Here is a 15,590-nt window from a genome sequence, read left to right as displayed (position 1 = left end):
TCCGTTTAATCCAGGTTGGTACCACGGTACCCATTGCTCTGCTTGTATCGTTAGCTTCATTTAGGCTTTGATCTTGTGTCAATGTTTTTGTTTGTTTTGCATATAGAAAAGTCCTTTTATAACCAGACCCTCAGCCACTGGGAGGAAGCACTGCTCCAGAGAATGTTCAAAATAGAAAACCACTCCAGTTCTAAAGTGTAGGCGTCTTCCAGCAAGTGGAGGTTTATAAGGAGCTGCTAAGCAGGGATGGGAAGTAGGAAGATTTCCTGAGTCATGTCTTTATAGTTTAACATCATTTTGTTCCAAATGAATTATTGTAATAGCAGATGCATTTTTTTCAAATCCAACTATGAAAATATGTTTCAGGGAAGGAAGAATGGTTTTTGGGTTATCCATTCCTTGGCTTCTTTATAAAACATGGAGGTGACCTTAGTCGTCACAGAACAATTAAATTGCTGTGAACAATTATTCACAGAACTCCTCTAATCAAATATTTCTACGATCTCTTATAAATGCTGAGAAGTTTCCAGAAACGTCTACCTGATATCTAAAATTCAAGTTATCGTTTCTAGTGTTAAATAGAAAAAGATAACAAATAAAGGTGACTTTAAATAGAATAAAATACCAATAGTCATAAGGCAAATTTCATTCGAGTAAGATTCTGTTAACTCTCTTATGCTTTCTAGAAATCCACATAACTGTTAATGGTTGTTGAGTGCAATAACGCTCACAAGCAGTAGCATGACTTCTGAATAGGTACAATTAAATCACGGTCAGCTCAGCTTCCATATCATGTGGGTCTCTTATTGCTTTTTACTTCTCTGGAACTGGTAATGGAAACTTGACTCATCGGAACCATCAAAGAAACAAAGAAACGAACAATGTATTCTCAGTCCACTCCCAGCCACCATTCCTGTTATGCATTTAATATACCCGTTTACCTTTTAGGATTTTTTCTTGAGGGAATTAGGATTAGTAAAACTATCCATACAATCAAATAATAAAAGAACCTGAAAAGTCCCATCTGTTTTTATTTCTAAGCAATTCCTTCTTTCCTACTTTTTCTTAACAAAGGTGACTGCCATTTTTTTCCAACCATCTCAACACCCTTTACACATAAATCCGAATTCTGGCTGCTGGGTTAATATAAAAGACAAAGAAAAGTTGAATTTTTAGGGGTTAGTCTGTCCAGAGGATTTATATGGTAATACAGTAGCCTTTCCACTGAAAACTTTTTAGTAGTATTAACTAATTATGATTGAGAGGAGAAATGGTACGATTTCTTCTTTGGCAGTGTTGAAAACTGATGGCCTCTGACTTATCTCAACAGTCTAGGATCAGAAATTTTTCTCTGGAGAAATGGATACTTGGGAGCCTTGCATGTCTGTGATTTATGTGGCATTTGACTTATGTTTTCCAAGCTGTGATAGTTCACAGTTTAAGCACTTCTCATCACCACCAAGCAACTCCAGAAAATATAGCATCTTTTAATTTGAGACCTCTCAGTTGGCCATACATGGAGATGTCAGGAGAGTTTTGTGGTGACCACGTGCCACAGGCATGTAAGGATGTGGTAGAACCAGAATGAACCCCCCACCCATGTCATGGACAACATGTGTTATGTGTTATTATGGTTCAGGCCTCTCGATTTTAATTTCTTGGTGACAGGTTCTATATTTGGAGAAAAGAATTGTCTGGGCTAACTTTCTGTGTAATAATCATTTGGATTAACTGATTATTTTCCATGCAAATCTAAATAAGATGCAGACACTGTGGGTGCCAAGGGTTTCTGTGTGAATCAGGGGTAGGAATAACAGGAGCCTGTTCTGTGTTAGTGGCGAGAAAGCATCTCTTGGAGGCTAACGCATATACGTACTGGAATCAAGATTCGGATAAATGTGCTGGTTAAACATTGGTGACCGAAAACCATTGCCAATGGCCAGATGTGCTTCCCTGCAATCCACGTAGCAAACAGTGGAGGGATTTGGAAGTAGTCAACTGCTGTGATTGCTTGAGAACTGCAGAAAATGAAGCATTCTGCCTCAAGGTTGTTCTCCTAGAAAATAGGGCTCTCTCTCAAATCCTTTATGCCAATCTTGTCTAAACTTGGAAATTACCTTTCATATATGTTTTTTTCTTCCCCCCTTTTTTTGGTTTATGCCAACAGCAGTCAAATAAAGTTCATAGACTCTCAGGAGGAAAACCAGTAAATTTCTGCCTGGAAGATGCCACTCTAGGAAAAAAATGTTACTTCTCTGCCTACTCCAAAATGTACTATTGAAGCATCACCCTCTTTTATGTATACTAATTTCATATACGGATAAGATAATAAGTTTTTTTAAATGATTTTTTATTATATTATGTTAGTCACCATACAGTACATAAGATAATAAGTTTTAAAAGGCATTTCGCTTTTCACAGTGATTACCAGTGGCTTGATGATAATTGTGGGTTGGTCTGCACAAGACCATCAAGGCTTTTTTGAGTCATCCTTTCAGTATTTTCCTTTTCTTTATTTGTTTGCCCTTTGATCCTGTAGGTATCCCTATAGTTTATACTTTTCACTTAGAGCCCAGAGTTTTATCTCATCCCATTTTATTTCATTTTCCCTTTCTCTTGGTTTATATACCCTGAGACACTCAGGGAAAGGAAAATTATTTGCCAGATTCTTAGGCTTTTGCTTGAGGCAAAGCTCCATGAACATACACGAAGCAGTGACCACTGTTCCAAAAGAAGAGTAGACAATTGTTCTTTTGAATCCTTGCTGCCTGTTGTGGGAATTTAGAAGTGAGAAACAACAGTCAGGCTGGAGAGCATAAATTGGAGCAGTGTCAGGACGATCCTTTGGTACAGCTGCTTGTGGTCAGTGAAAGGAATTGGAGGACAAATGAATGAGAAGTCAAATTAGAGAGGGAGACAAACCATGAGAGACTCTGGACTCCGAGGAACAAACAGAGGGTTACAGAAGGGAGGGGTCAGGGGATGGGGTAGCCAGGTGATGGGTATGAAGGAGGGCATGTGTGGTGATGAGCACTGGGTTATACGCAACTGATGAATCTTTGAACACTACGTCAAAAACTAATGATGTGCTATATGCTGGCTAATTGAACATAATAAAAAACAAAGATTAGAGAATTTACCTTCTGAAATAAAAAAAACAAAAACAGAACAAAAAACTCAGAAGACATGGAAGGGGAGTGCTCCCTTTTTTGAAAATGATCATGTTTGTCACTAATGTGTTTTCATGATTACCTCAAACATCATTGCTTTCTGTGGATTTTGAATGATGGTTTTTTATTCCAACTGGATGAAGGAGTGGGAAGTACACTGGCACACACATGCTTCTTTCCCAGATGAAACTTTTTTTTTCTTAAAATGAAGTTACAGCAAGGCTCCTCACAAGCTCTTTCCCCAAGCATTATGAAGGCAAAGCTGTAAAGTCCTTGATTTGAGGGTAACATTAGGATGCTCGTCACCACTTCCGTGTTCTCACGTAATGCCGGCATCCTCACTTGCAACTCATTAATCGTAGAGTTCGTTCGCATTATTGTAAAAGTTAGGGCTACTGGTGTGACAGTTGGTAGGGCTTCCTGACTTGGGTGTTATCCGACCTACCACAGCTCACCATGGTGCATCATTGGAAAGCATTTTCTGAGAAAAGTAAACTTTCATTTTTAAAATCTGTCATTTGGAAATGGGTCTGCAGTACCTGTACTTTGTCTGTAAGGAAAGGGCCAGAGCAGTGCTGGTGCTCTTCTGTCCTATCTTATTACTTGTGCTTTCATGCTTGCAGTCTGATTCTGACCACCTGGATATTGCACCTGTTTCTCCAGCTGTCATGTGTGTGTTGACTTAAAGACTTTTCTTGTGCCAGGAAACAATGTCATGAGAACCATCCATGGGGTGGGAGAGATGATGACCCAAATGGTACTCAGTAGAGGCTCTATCTTCCCCATGAGTGTGCCTGACGTTCAGCCCAACATCCACCCCAGCAAGCAGGGGAGCCCCGTAGAGCCTGAAGATGTGACCGTGATGGACACCAAACTGAAGATTATTGAGATTTTGCAGGTAGGTGGCGTAATGGCAGTGAAGGGACAAGTACCTGACTGTGCATCTCGGTTTCACTTCTTACGCTCTTTGTTCCAAATCACTGTGGAAATATTCTGAAATGCTATTGATCTAATTTATTTCTTTTAAGTTAATGACACTATTTAACACATTAGTTACATGTACTTATTTCCATTAAATGTGTTTTTGGTGATATTTAACAATTGTGGAGTGCTTTGAGGTTGATAAAACTTCTTTCATATGCATTTTCTCATTTAGTATTGACCCTGATTTCATTTTGCCTTCACTTCAGGATTTCAGAGCAGGCAAACTTGAGATTGAATTCAATTCTATTTTTATTGTTAATTGAATTGGACATGTAATTCCAGGTATCCAGATTTATCATTGTAGCAAGAAACTCAAAATTTTATTTATTATTAACAAAAAATGTTAATAATTGGTTTCAGTATTTTATATAAGTGACTGTCTCTGTGTTTTTATTCCCAGGAGGCTAGGAATAATATATGTTTTTAAGATGAATATCGTCTAATACCTAGCTCTATGAATTTAAAGGACATAAATTATTATTTCATGCCCACTGGTTTAGTGAATTAATTCCCCATTACTGTAGCTGTGAATTCTTAGCATTTTTTTTTAAGTTTGGAAAGTATTTTTATGATACTTTAATTATAGCATTCCAGATTTGGAGACTGGAGCCTGGAGTTTTCAAGGATCTATTAAGATTCTGGATACAGTTTACTAATTCTTTCATCATAATTTAATGTAGACTGAGCTACCAGAAGTGGGTTAGTAGTCCTGGAAGGGTCTGTACATTTTTATTTAATAATTAGATTTATAATCATATAAGTTTCACAGTTGCTCCAGAAATTCCAAAGGCTGAATCTGAGAAATTTTGGCAGGCCTCCCAACCCTGTGTTCATGAGCCTGAAAACTCACTTGGTTCTCCTATTCTTAAACTGAGAACGGTAGCGATCACCTGACCTGTGGACCTAATGAGTCCGTAGCTTACCATCATCCTACTCATGGGACAACCTCTAAGATGTGTGACCTTATTTTAGTCCACAATTACAAAAGATCAGCGTTTGGAAAACAATCTAACAGCTAAAAAATGAGGAGCTGGAGATACTGCGGTGGGGCCGATGAGGGCTGACCTCTCTTGCTGCCTCTTTTGGGCTTCTAATGTATTTCTTATTCAGCCTTTTTTCTCACTCTGATTTTTGTGTTGCCGTCTCTGGGTCTGATTCACTCCGTGTTCCTATGTGCTGCTCTTGAATACGTTTCTTTCTTAGAACACCTGTTCAAGAATTTCTTTGGGGGCACTTGGGTGGCTCAGTCGGTTAAGTGACTGCCTTCAGCTCAGGTCATGATCCCAGGGTCCTGGGATCGAGCCCCACATCAGGCTCCTTGCTCAGCCAGGAGCCTGCTTCTCCTTCTCCCTCTGCCTGATGCTCCCCCTGCTTGTGCTCGTGTGTTCTCTCTCTCTCAAATAAATAAATAAAGTCTTAAAAAAAAAAAGAATTTCTTTGGAGCCATGTTCCTTATACAAGTCTCCTGCTTTCTGCCAGCTCTTCCTCTTCACAAGGTCTTCCTTCCTTTCCCCATCATTTTATGTATCTCTCTCTCATTCTTTCCCTGTTTTTTTTTTTTTTTAAGATTTATTTATTTGAAAGAGAGAGAAGGGGCGAGCAAGCAGGTGGAGAGGAGCAGAGGGAGAGGGAGAGAGACAATCTCAAGCAGACTCCCCGCTGAGCTCACAGGCTAACCCGGGGCTCCATCTCACAACCCTGAGATCATGACCTGAGCAAATACCAAGAGTCAGACGCTTCCAGCCACACCCAGGTGCCACCCAGGTGCCTCCCCTCCTTCTGTCTTTGGCCCTCTCTCAACTGTCTTTCTCTGTCTTGTTTTTATTCTTCCCTCTGCCCCTTTCCTACCTTCCATTTCTTACAATCAAATATATTAAAAGATGAAAGTTTTAATTTTGCTTATATTTATAAAATACAATTCTATGAGCACTAATCTTCAACTAGAAGTTAATAATGTTTCACTAATTAGTGTCTTATTAATTTATTCTTTACATAGGTTTTTTTTTTTAAAAAAAAACCTTTCCTTTCAAGCACCTGCCATCTAATTGTTTTCCCACCCTCCTTCAAGGCTATCAAGTCCAGTGGCCCCTTCTCAGCTCTATTTTCCCATGATCTGTCCCCTGCTTTGAAAATCCTCTTAACTAGAATCCATTCAACCGAGATGTGTTGCAGCACTCACCACATGGTAATAGAAGAGACTCTTTGGTGTTTGTTTTTCCTTGCACGTTATACGTTCTTCATAGGCAGGTCTTATCTTCGCACCCCTTTTGTACCCTCAGCACCTTTCTTAGTACCTGGCTTAGCAAATGTTTGTTGAACTTAGGTGACCATAGCTGACATGGAGCATGTTTGCTGCCCATAAGAAGCATAGAGGACTAGCAGAGGAGAGAAAGAGAGAGACAGAAGGTAAACAATAGAAGTATTAGGTCGACAGTAGACAGATAGGTGTGAATAATGTATTGGGTGAGCAAAAAGGAGAAAAATGGATTTAGACAGGGAACCAGGGAAAGCTTCATTAAAAAAGGGATTTAAACTGAATCTTGGAGGGTATCTCAAACACTGGTTGCTCTGGTATGGAGAAGAATATTCAAGGTGAAGCAGACACCGGACAAATGTGAGAAGGCCAGAAACATCCAGTGCTGCTGGAACCGAGCAGTGTGGGAAGGGATGAGAGGAGGGGGGAGAAAGGAGCCGGGGAGGGACGGGGGTGTTTCAGGAGCCACAGAAATACTGGGAGCTCAGTTCAGACAGTACCACGCATGACCATTACTGTTCACTGTCCAAAAAAGGCTCTTTTGAGAGTGGAGGGGGCCCGGATAGTAATAATACTGGGACAGAAGGTTAAACCAGGCTTATCTCAGACAAACTGGGATGGAAGGGAGCCCTGTCTAAAACCACTTCTCTGTTGTTTCCCTTCTTTACTCAGAAATCTGTAGCACATACTTTTTCTTTCTCTGATCTCCACTCAATTCTCTACTACATGATTTAGCCCTCTATACTTTTCTAATCATCTTAGCAATGCTATGTTTTGTTTTCCCAGCTCAGGCTTTGGCTTCTTGAGGGCAGTGGGCTTCAAGTGTTTGCATTCTTCCGAGTGCCTAGCACAGATGGGAACCTTATTGGCACTTAGTTTCTGCCAATGTGTTAGTTAAGGAAGACAAGGACAAGACCACCATCCAAGGAAAAACAAGCACCAATGAGGCTAATCCATGGTGTTACTTGCTGTTATGTCAGCTGTCCTTCTGTAGCCCAGATCCAAGACTGATTGTGGCATAGCCAGAATCCACACGATTATACCCGAAATTTCGGCCTTTCTGTGCATAAATCAAGGTCACAGATCCAGCACTGTCCTCCCAGAGCCAATGGTAACTCTGCAGAGTGCTCAGTGAAATCATTGCCTCTTCATTCAGACTCATTGGATACCTTTATCTGGAATATTAAAAGAGTAATCATGGGAAGTCAAGTTTTCTTCTTCCTAAAAAACTGCTTTGGGATCTTACTGACATTGGCTAATGGAAATGTATCACTTTTCTTAGCTTTATGACTGATAAGCGTATATGCAACTGAAGTGTTAAGAGCTGAGATTTCGAATTAGTTCACGTGAAATGTTGATAGTTGTGTTGTTGTTGGTGTAATGAATTGTAGTTTTAACCACTATGCTAAAAAAAATAAAATTATGCTTTTAATGCTTTTTGTAGTTTATCCTGAGTGTCAGACTAGATTATAGGATCTCATATATGCTGTCAATATATAAGAAGGAATTCGGAGAGAACAGTGAAAACTCGGAAACGTCTGCCAGTGGCTCTCCAGATACGTTACTACCATCAGGTATCTCCTCTCTGCTGATATTTGCTCTGTAGCTTTCACATTTTCAGACACAGTAGTATTTCTGTGAGATAAAAATGTGGAAATAACATCCACCGATGACATGAAGGAACTGAGACAGAGCATTAGATGACCTGCCTAGGATTCCTGGGAGGATATTTGCAGTTCCTGGTGCTCAGTCCTCAAAATGCAGTTTATTTTGCAATCTTCACAGCCCGATGAGGTAAAGGTACTGTTTATTGTGCCATTTTACAGATAAGAACACCAAGGTCGGATAGGTTAAGTTACTCGCTGAAGGTCATGAAGGTAGTAAAACAGGGATTCCCTCTGAAGTCTCTCCAGCTTCGGAGTCTGAATCCTGTAAGCATCATGCTGTTTTGGTGAAATCCAAGGGAACTTTTTTGCTTGATCAAAGAGCAGCGTGACATGTAGCTGGAAGGGGAAAAGGTGTTTTGTAGGAAGCTGTTGCCCAACTCAAGAATAAAGACATAGTATTTCCCAAAGGTCTAAATGGGGGTATGAGTGTGAGTGTGTGTGTGTGTGTTTACTTTGCATGGTCATGAACTGGTACTGTATGTCAATCTTTCACATTTAAAAAGTGTGAGAACGAAGCCAGTCTACCTCTGTGTGTAGGAGCATAGTGAAGAAAGAGCATAAAAATTATTGTGAACATTTTATGGCTCTAGAAAGTACCTTATGAAACCTAAGAAATATTACATTTCCATTTTTCTGGATAGATCAGGCCAGTAACAGCAGGCTAGAAACTATGTCGTATTAAAGATTTAGCCAAGTCACAGAATTCTTTTTCTGAGGATAGGATTTGTACACAGATACGAAATTTTCTTCTAACCTCAGCCACTGTGAAAATATCAGGTATCCTCCTCTTTTTTGCCCATCAATCAATGTGACAAGAATGATTCAGTGAAAAAAAAAAAAAAGAATGATTCAGTGATTATAAGTGCGTAGTTAAAATGAATGGTAGACCAATGTCCTGCTCTCCAACTCATTAGTACCATCCGAAAGGCAGCATGCCTCTGTAGATGGAGTTAAGCTTTCCTAAGGGGGAGGTCACTTCTGATATATTTGCAACTGTGTTGTTTTTATGCTTCCCAGAAGTATAGAACCCCAAAAGGCCATTTCCAGGAATGATACGGCAGAACCAGAAAATTTTGCTGGCGGTTGCATTGACAGTATCATAAAAATTATTGGCTCTCAGAAGCCAGACTTCTGGAAATAGAAGCTCTAAGTGTCAGTAAAGTATGAGGGGGAACCCTCAGAAAACCAGTTCTCTCTGATCTCTTTCATGGGTTGATTCTGTAAGAGAGAGCTTTCTGGGGAGAATTCATTTTCCTTTTTTATATCTTGCTCTGTTTTCTTTTTATGCTTTGGAGATAAGAAATAAATAATGTACTTATTTAGATGTGTTAATTTAAGTAAGATATCTTCAAAATATTAGTGGCGAGGATGGTTGAGGAATCACGATTTGTTCACGCACAAAAGAATTAATATTCCATAAGAAGAAAGGATGGAATTTTAGAAGGAAGTGTGGATAAAAGGATCATGTTGTTTGGAAGTACCATATAGTAACAAGGTTCATTATTGCTGTATTTTGATTCTTTAAAAAACATCCTTCTGTGTCATCACCCCATTAAATTATATGTACTTACATATGTGTGTGTGTGTGTAGATGCATATATATATGTATACCCGTTTATACGGGTGAAACGACCTTGTAAATGGTGTTTTCTGGTCTTCTAAATATATTTTTGACGATAGCAATATATATTTAAAATGTAAACTTTGTTTAAAATGTTGATCTCTAAGTGGAATTAGATTGTGACTTTTTAAACTATTAATTGACATTTGGTGGCATAAGGAAATTAAGACAAATATTTGTAAGTATGCTAATATTGGTATAAATACTGTGACTGCTAACTAGGATACGATAAAGAACAGATTTTGCCATTTGTCTTTGTAGCCATTGTTCCTGATATAGATGAAATTGCCTCCCAGGCAGAAACTATGTTTGCTGGAAGGTATAGTAACGCTTCTGTATCTTTGTCTTGTGGATAAGATTTTTGCCTAGAATTCTATTGATACTTTGTTATTGTTTACCTCCCTATATTTATTTAATTTTAGATCCTTTTTTTGTTGCCACCATAATTTCTGTCAGAAATGAAGCTGCTAATTTACTGTAGAAGAGAAAGCATAGCTTTTCTTTAGGTAGGTCGGGGGAAAAGACAAGAGAGATGAGATCAGCATATTGAACTTTCCTCTGAATTCTTTGCTTTTCTTTCCTCAAATAATGACAGCACACGGATGCCCTTTAAGTCCCTTGGTATAAATAGTGCTGCGTCTTGCAAAACAGTGCTTTCCTGCATCTGAGAAATTTGAGGCAAGAAAGTGACTTCTTTCAATGTTATCATTAACTTCGTTTGTGAGAAATAAAGCTATTTTCTGCCAGTTGGAAATATCCATGATTAAAGAAAACAAAATGTCTCTTGTGTGACTACCCTCCTTTGTTTTCAGGAACCCTGACATTTCTTGTTTTTAAGTTCTTCCTTTCTTTTTCAGAAATGAAACTAAGAGCAGTAAAAAAGAAAAGTTAAAAAAGCCCTACAACGTCTAAGCTACAAATTATTGAGTTTCTTGCATTCATTTCTATTACAAATTTGCCATGAGAACCTAAACAAATTTCACACTAAGCCCTTTGTTGCATTTTCTTTGGTTAGAAAGACAAACAAGAATGGAGAAGGGAACCAGAAAGGATTCTTTTTTATCTCTAGTGAACGTTGGGTTTAGCTTTGTTTTTATATTGTTTTGACAGTTTTTGTTGTTGTTATTGTTGTGTTTTCCTATTTAAGTATTTCATTATTCCCGGGAAGAGACAATAAATCAGTGTGTGATTTTTCACCTTAAAACAAACTGAGGGTTACAGAAGGGGGAGGGGGGTGGGGAGATGGGGTAACTGGGTGATGGGTATTAAGGAGGGCACATGTTGGGATGAGCACTGGGTGTTATACGCAGCTAATGAATTGCTGAACACGACATCAAAAACTAATGATGTATTATATGTTGGCTACTTGAACATAATAATAATAATAAAAAATAAAAGCTTACTAAACTTCCAAAAAAAAAAAAAAAAAAAAAGGATCTCTTATCCAGTGCAGTCTTGCCCAAAGTCTGAATGTACCAAAACACAGAGAACAGCTCTGGTGATGGCTTTGTGCGCACGCTGGCGCGTGTGTGAGTGCGCATGCGCATGTGCCCTTATCCTTCCTTGCCGCTCCTACCTGTTGTGGAGAGGTCTCTAGAGCTCTGGGGAAAGTTAGTTGTTGCTGGACATCCATCCTCGTATCTCTTCTCAATACTAGAGGTGAGATTTTTTGGATCAGTTTTTAGATGCTAGCTTTTGTCTATGTCTCGGTGAGCAACTCATCCTGCTTTGCCTGGTGCTTTCCCAGTGCAAGCCAAAGAGTCCTCCATCTTGGGAACCCCCCTCAGCTTTGGACAAATGCGGATGGTTGGGCATCCCTGCTTTCGTGGACAAACACGGGTTTTTGTTTTTTGTTTTTTTTTCTTTTTTGTGCTTTGTTTTCAGTTACAAGAGGGAAAAAAAGTAAAATGATCTTCCTTTTTACTTTCCAATTTTGGGGGGGAAAGTGATATAACTGAGAATGTATACACAATTTTAACCACTTATGAATACATTTTTTGTCAATATAAGTTATTTTAGAATTATTTTTGGTTTTATAGAAAGGAGAAAAATCCAGTTCAACTTGATGATGAAGGAGGCAGGACCTTTTTACGAGTCCTCATTCATCTGATCATGCATGACTACCCTCCTTTGCTATCAGGAGCCCTGCAACTACTATTCAAGCACTTCAGCCAGAGAGCGGAAGTCTTACAGGCATTTAAACAGGTAAGATTGAGGAGCCCTCAATGGTGCCCTAGCAGAAGCTCCGAAAATATTGTTTATAACATCCGACCTGGCTTCACGGTTGCAGGGTTAAGGAGACTGTGTGGCTTATCCTAGAGACACTTTCTGTTTTTAAAGATAGACGTGGCCTTGTCTTCAGCCAAGACATGATCTATTTTAGAAAGAGTTCCCCACGAATGATTTTCAGTTAATATCTTTAATGTAAATGACAGGCATGGAGATTTAGGATGGCACTGGGGGATAATACCATACTGGGAATTCTGTTGCCACTGCTATTTTTTTGACCTCAGATTTTACTGATGAAGTTGGATAGGACAAGCAGTAGCACTGAAATAAATATTTTGTGATTGAAAATGTATAAATACAAGAGAAAGTAACTGTTTTGGATCTTTTTCTTTGTCATTTGAATGACATCGCTCTTGAGACTAGTAATGAATAATACCTAAGTGCTTACATATGTGTTTCACTAATATTTATTGTATTTAATAAAGCATTGATCTTTGTTAAGAAGTTTTATAACAATATATTAAAATGCAAAATAATTATAAGAGTAATTATACAAATAGATGCAATTATGCATAATTTGTATATGTCATGTAATACATATAATAAAATAAAAGTTTATAACATGAGGTTTAGACCATTTCAGAATTTTCTTCCACTTATTTCTGTATTTCTACCTCTTTTCAAATAGATAGAGTCTCAGAAAAAATTTAGCAGTGAAAATAGAGTTAAGGTATCTTTTATTTTAAATTACTCTTTAGTGCTTTGCTAGGGCTAACTTTTTTTTTTTTAAGATTTTATTTATTTATTTGGCAGAGAGAGAGAGACAGCCAGTGAGAGAGGGAACACAAGCAGGGAGAGTGGGAGAGGAAGAAGCAGGCTCCCAGCGGAGCAGGGAGCCCGATGCGGGGCTCGGTCCCAGGACCCTGGGATCGTGACCTGAGCCGAAGGCAGACGCTTAACGACTGAGCCACCCAGGTGCCCCTAGGGCTCGCTTTTAAAAAATATATAATTCTTTGTAACATATGAATATATTAAGTAGTGTTCAGAGATACTTCAAGGTGAGTTTTCATAGTCAATATACATCTAAAATATCCATAAATATTCTAGAAATATTAAACTTCAACTGAAACAAATTTGTTAAAAGACTTGAGATTTTTTGACATCAACAAAATAGGACGGAAGGGATTTCCATAAGTAAATTGAGGTTCAAATTCTTCTGTTTCCAGGTGCAATTGCTGGTGTCCAATCAAGATGTAGATAACTACAAGCAAATCAAGGCAGATCTAGACCAGCTTCGACTAACTGTAGAAAAATCTGAGTTATGGGTTGAGAAGAGCAGCAGCTATGAGAATGGAGAATTGGGTGAAAGTCAAGTAAAAGGTGGTGAAGAGCCAATTGAGGTTCGTTTTCAAGATATATTTTGAAATAATCCAAACAATATCTTTTAATCATATGCCCTATAGCCAAAATTATTCATAAAAATTTTTTTGTTCTGAGTAACTGAGTATACAATTTTCATTTGCCAAATCAATTAACTCCATAAGCCTGTATTTTGGTTAATTCTTGTGGGTCTCAAGGGTCCTAAGGATAAACCTGTAAAGAGGTGAATTTTTGTTGTTACCATTCACTGTGGCTATTTATTGCTAACCTATGAATCATTTCTTTCTTTATGGCGTACCCTTATACAATATATAAAAATAGCTAAATGGAACAATATGCTTTAATGCCAGCATGAAAATACCAAAAATCTGTATCTACTCTGAAGAGTAGTAAGATGGTCTTCTGTTATATAGGTTTTAGTTTTTGGTGGGTTAATTAGTTGTTGTTTTCACATTTCACTAAATACTAAATAACCATTTAAAGTTTTTAAAGCCATGTTTTAGCTGTAATACTTGGCAGACCAATGCCAATATCCTAATTAACATATTGTTTCCTAAATTCCTGTCTAGTGTTTTATTTAGTTGTCTTTTAATCTGCAGGAATGTAGACTATTTAGAGGGGTTTACCTACCCCAGCTTTTTTGTTTGTTGGAATACCCCAAATACTGTGTAGTGAAGGGTGAAGGCAGAATAGGAGATGATTTCAGTCCTCAAAATGTGGAAAAGTCCTAAAGGGAAATTCATCTGGTGGCTTACTACTTCTTCCTTATCGCAGGACTACTTATCACTAATCTGCACAAAATTTTTGACTTACTCATTTAGCAACTTTTTTTTCTGTGATTTTATAATCTAAGTTACTAGAATGTAGAATTCCTACTCCATATAAATTTGTTTCATGACCAGCTCTTTTGTTGTTGTTGACATAGAGTTCTTCCACAGCGTATTTAAGAAATAAGAGGACATTTAACATTTACGTAGTACTTGCTATACGTCGTTTTATAGCAGACATTTTCATACATGGTATCTCTTTTTAAATGTTACAACAAACTTTGGAGAGAGTTAGAAAGATCACATTTCTAAGGACGAATCAACTGAAACTCAGAAAACCCAAGGATCTCCTCACTATCAAGCAGCCCTATGTGACCCAACTGAGATTTTAACCCAGGTCTTTCTGAGGATAAGTTCCAGACTTTTTAATGTACGATTGCACTTTCTGATATAATATTTAAAGATGTTAAGAGATGTATTATGCTTTCACAGGCATAAAAGAGGTTGGAATACCTCTTTTGCAGATACATACTGTGCACGTCTTCTAGAGAATGCATAATGTTGCTTCTCCTTTTAGAACACTGCATTTTTAAAAATAAAGAACAACTCAAAACCATAGGAAAATGCATTATGCTCTTTGTGAAAGTTTGCAAAAAAATCACGTGAGAGTATAGGTGAGATGTTCCATGAAGGCTGTTGGTCACTCGTCTGTGGTTTAAATTCCCGTTCTCTAAGCGAAGTGGAGAAAGAGCCTCTGTCAGTGTATATCCATGGCATCCCCTAAGCAGTTTAATAAGCAATTTGTATTGATGTAAGAAAGAAGATGAATAAGTTGTCTGATTGGGGATACCTTAAAAATAAAACTGTATTCCACGTGGGTTATAAATTTATTTTTCTAGATACTTGAGATGAATGTAAGTCAGTGAAGCTGGAATTTATTTATTATTTGTTGAGTACAGGATTTATCAGTTCACAAAATGGTGATAATTTTAGGTACTTGAAATCGGAAGTGATTTAATACAAGGAATTAAGTTTTTGGAAAGTCTGGAGGAGTACAGTTTGGAGGCTGCCACGAGACTATTGATTTCACAATTCAGAGGTCAAGAAGCTGCTTCGGCTGCGGCCAACACTGAGGCTCCGCCACCACTCACTCACACCTGAAAAGCATGTGGCTAGATAATGGAACACTCATGTCTCTCAGGATTTTCTTCTCAGCCCTTCCAGCCACAGAACAATGGCCTTGAATGGATAGGGCATTAAGAGCATGAGTTTTGACATCAGATAACTTAGGATTTAACTAAGTATATGTGTGACTTTGGGCAACTTATTTTAATTCCCTGTTGTTTTTTTTTTTTAATATTCATTCAGTGGACATGATAATGGTACTTAGCTCATGACAGTACTAGGAAGATCAAATGAGCAAACTGTGCACATGGCATGTCAGTTAATACAACTTCTGTGGGAAAATATAAACAAGAAGGTGATATGTTATTTACCAAGAAGTCAAGAAGTAAGGCT

General features: G+C 38.1%; 1 protein-coding gene across 2 annotated transcripts in view; it reads left to right on the top strand.

Moving 5' to 3' along the window:
• ITPR2 (inositol 1,4,5-trisphosphate receptor type 2) overlaps positions 1 to 15,590 on the top strand; it is a 477,037-nt gene that overhangs the window by 176,729 nt on the left and 284,718 nt on the right. For both annotated transcript variants that reach the window (XM_045811874.2, XM_087855710.1), the window contains 5 exons: positions 3,875 to 4,068; positions 7,853 to 7,982; positions 9,958 to 10,015; positions 11,736 to 11,901; positions 13,152 to 13,325. In XM_045811874.2, coding sequence (XP_045667830.1) covers positions 3,875 to 4,068; positions 7,853 to 7,982; positions 9,958 to 10,015; positions 11,736 to 11,901; positions 13,152 to 13,325 — 722 coding nt within the window. The remainder of the gene's footprint in view (positions 1 to 3,874; positions 4,069 to 7,852; positions 7,983 to 9,957; positions 10,016 to 11,735; positions 11,902 to 13,151; positions 13,326 to 15,590) is intronic.

This window comes from Ursus americanus, chromosome 25, assembly GCF_024610735.1.
Source record: "Ursus americanus isolate L20-20 chromosome 25, mUrsAme1.1.p, whole genome shotgun sequence".
NCBI lineage: Eukaryota > Metazoa > Chordata > Mammalia > Carnivora > Ursidae > Ursus > Ursus americanus.
Note: the sequence above shows the minus strand (reverse complement) of the source record. Positions and strands in the feature narration are given on the sequence as shown.